Below are 3,113 nucleotides of genomic sequence, written 5' to 3' on the forward strand. Positions count from 1 at the left end.
CGCCCTCCGCTGGGAAGAGCTATATTCTCTGTATTCACTGCACGGATGGTGGTCACTCTTTTGTTTAATACACACATTCACTCACAAAAGAGAGAAAGAGAGAGAAAGTAGTCAATCAGGTTCTGGTTTAGCAGGCTCCATGTCTTCACTTAATGACGCATACTTTGTAACACAAAGCAGCAAATGAACAGTTACTTCTCCACTTCCCGTGCCTCACAATGAAACTGCATTCGTCGATCATCTACAATTGATTAATAAACTGCCCCTCATGGTCTTAGGATATACAATATTACAAATATTTCGGACAAAATGTTATTAATATTATTTTGGAAATCTGACATCTCAGAATAAACACCTACACGACTAATCTGAGGACCAGAGAACATTTGGACATCGAGTTCCTTGTTAATCTCTTGCAAAGGTCAGATTCAACAGACCGTTGAATTTGCACTTTTCTGTCAGAAAGAAACTGGAGGGACGGCTCTGGTCTACAATTCTCTGAATGAGAACACCTGATCAGCTTTGCATTCTGAGAACTCTCTCATAACACCTGATACCTTGACTTATTACTATAACTCATTCTATTCATGCCTGTGTGTGTGTGTGTGTGTGTGTGTGTGTGTGTGTGTGTGTGTGTGTGTGTGTGTGTGTGTGTGTGTGTGTGTGTGTCAAAGCAGCGTAAAAGAAAAAAACAGATAACCTGATGCTTTACCTTTTCATTAAGAGCAGTTCAAGAAAAGGGTTTTATTCTTAAATAGCCAGAATGTATCCCAAACTTTTCCGTTACCATCACTATCGTAATCATCATCTGTACCATCATCGTTGTCATTATCATCATACAAAATGAGACAATTCTGGATCTGGATATAACAAGGACAGTAGAGATAAATATTCAGACACTACATACTTTTGTAAAGAACAATACATATCATGACTTCACTTTGGTGGATTCATTTATAAAAAATAAAATTACATTTACGATAAAAGCTGTGTTCGGTCTAGACCTCTCTGTGTGATCACAGTTGGATGATTGACACTTTGAAAAGACACTGTAAAGCCTTTCCAAACAGTTAAACAGCTGGAGTGTACAAGCACAATGGTCTATGAATGATATAAGTTATGTACAATATAGTAAAAAAAGTAAGTATGTACACAAAGTTAGAGTCCCTCATACATATCTTCTAGTGTCCCTCCTGCACAGTATCTTTTTAAACGACCTCCTAAAGTCGTTGTTGAAGATGGTGTAAATAATGGGGTTCAGCGCACTGTTGCAATAGCCAAACCAGAAGAAAAACTTGAACAGGGTGTCAGGGACAAGGCAAGACTCGCACAGCGTCATCAGCATGTAGGTAAAGAAAAAGGGAAACCAGCAGATGACAAACCCTCCGATGACCACGGCCAGAACAAAGGTGAAGCGTTTCTCACGGTTCTGTCGGCCCTTCCAGCGGCTTCCCTTAGAGCTCGGCACCCACCTTTGGACGCTATCGTCCCCCGGCTTGATTTGGCTAAGTTTGGTTTTCCCCTTGTGTGCTTTCTTTTTGATGGAGCAGGGATTTTTCATTTTGTGGTCAGATGAGGACGACTCCTCAAGGTCTACCCCATTTACCTGGCCTTTCTCCTCATCTGCTCCTCTCTCTCCTTCCACAATCTCTTTCAGCTCTATGTCCCGCTCGCCGTTCAGCTTCTCGTGGCAGAGGCGCTTCTCAGCGCCCACACCGTTGGCCTTCTGGTCGGCTGCAGCAACAATGGCCGTCTTTGGCATCTCTGTCCGCTTCCTGTCTCCCGGTGGCGCCCGAGTCCTCTTTTTGGCGATTTGGTAGATCCTGACGTAGACGAGGACCATGATGACGCAGGGGAGGAAGAAGGAGCCGATGCAGGAGGAGATGACGTACCATTTGTCGTTATTGATCTTACACACGGGGTCCTCCACGCTATTTTCCTTTTCCATGGTGATAAGAGGAGGGAAGGAAATAACCGCCGCGATGACCCACACGATGAAGATGATGCATTTGATTCTCCGCGGCGTTCTCTTCAGATTGTACTCGATGGCCTGTGTGATGGACCAGTAGCGGTCTAAACTGATGGCGCAGAGATGGGCGATGGAGGCAGTGCAGAAAAGCACATCAAGGGCCAGATATATCTCACACCACACCTCGCCAAAGTACCAGTATCCCATTAGCTCATTGGCCAATGAGAAAGGCATAACGAGGGTAGCTACCAAAATGTCCGCTGATGCCAGAGACACCAAAAATAGGTTCTGCGGAGCCTTCAGGGCCCGGCTTGTAAACACAGCAATGACCACCAGCACATTGCCAAACACTGTCAGCATGATCATGATTGCCACCAGTACAGTAAGCGGCAGCGAGATCCGCAGACTGTAAGGGGCGACGGCTGGGAGGGTCTGGTTGGTGTCGTTGTCAAACCCCATTGGAGCAGATGTGCCCACTTCCTGTGTGAGTTCACCTGAGGTTAACAAATATCATCACCAGGAAGCACGGAGCTAAGAGCTCACAACAGGGCTGAGAAAGTAAGAGACTGAATCGCTCCTATGAGGTCTCCCAGATGTTTTTCTTTCATCATGTGCACGCTCCTGAAGGAGGAATCTCAGTATTCATAAGGCTGTCAGTTCTTCTGAAATATTGAGGCAACAAAAGGAACAATCAGATTAACTTTTCAATCAATTATGACATGTGTTAATTATTATTACTACAATAACTAACTTAAGCATCATATCCTCTTCCTGAATAACAGAGAAGGAAAAACAAGCCATATAAAGTGGGGAGTGATCTTACCTGAGGCAGAAAGCGGTTACACAAGCTGTCCAGCGCCAGAGACGCACGGACATTTAAAAAACTGTCAGCGGGTAACTTCTTTAAGCAGATCAACAGGAAGCAAAGAGGATCCATGTGGCGAATGAAGCGAGAAGTCTTCTCCTCTCCGCGGCTCCTCTCCCTCCCGACACAATGATCTGGGCTCAGTGGCGGACCTAATAGAGAGCTAATCATGTTACCCGGGCCGGGCTGCTGTCTGCGTGTGGGGAGTCGCTCTCCTCAGTGTGTGTGAATCTCTCTCTCATCGATGTGTGTGGAGTCTATCTCATCAGTGTGTGTGTG

At 45.3% G+C, this 3,113-nt stretch overlaps 1 protein-coding gene across 2 annotated transcripts; it reads right to left on the bottom strand.

The window, feature by feature from the left end:
- Positions 1–701: 701 nt before the first annotated feature.
- On the bottom strand, positions 702–3,113 carry adra2a (adrenoceptor alpha 2A). Of its 2 annotated transcripts, none has more exons than XM_063882749.1 (2): positions 2,793–3,113; positions 702–2,628 (listed from the first exon to the last, which is right to left on the bottom strand). In XM_063882749.1, exon 2 carries the CDS (start codon positions 2,426–2,428, stop codon positions 1,169–1,171), a length of 1,260 nt encoding a protein of 419 aa, XP_063738819.1. In that variant the 5' UTR covers positions 2,429–2,628; positions 2,793–3,113; the 3' UTR covers positions 702–1,168. The 2 variants fall into 2 exon arrangements, with proteins under 2 accessions (XP_063738819.1, XP_063738818.1); XM_063882748.1 differs by having other exon boundaries at positions 702–2,631.

The sequence above is a fragment of the Eleginops maclovinus genome, chromosome 5, assembly GCF_036324505.1.
Source record: "Eleginops maclovinus isolate JMC-PN-2008 ecotype Puerto Natales chromosome 5, JC_Emac_rtc_rv5, whole genome shotgun sequence".
Classification (NCBI taxonomy): domain Eukaryota; kingdom Metazoa; phylum Chordata; class Actinopteri; order Perciformes; family Eleginopidae; genus Eleginops; species Eleginops maclovinus.

Coding starts and splice junctions, on each gene's coding strand:
- adra2a (XM_063882749.1), bottom strand. CDS start 2,428: ATGGGGTTTGACAACGACACCAACCAGACCCTCCCAGCCGTCGCCCCT.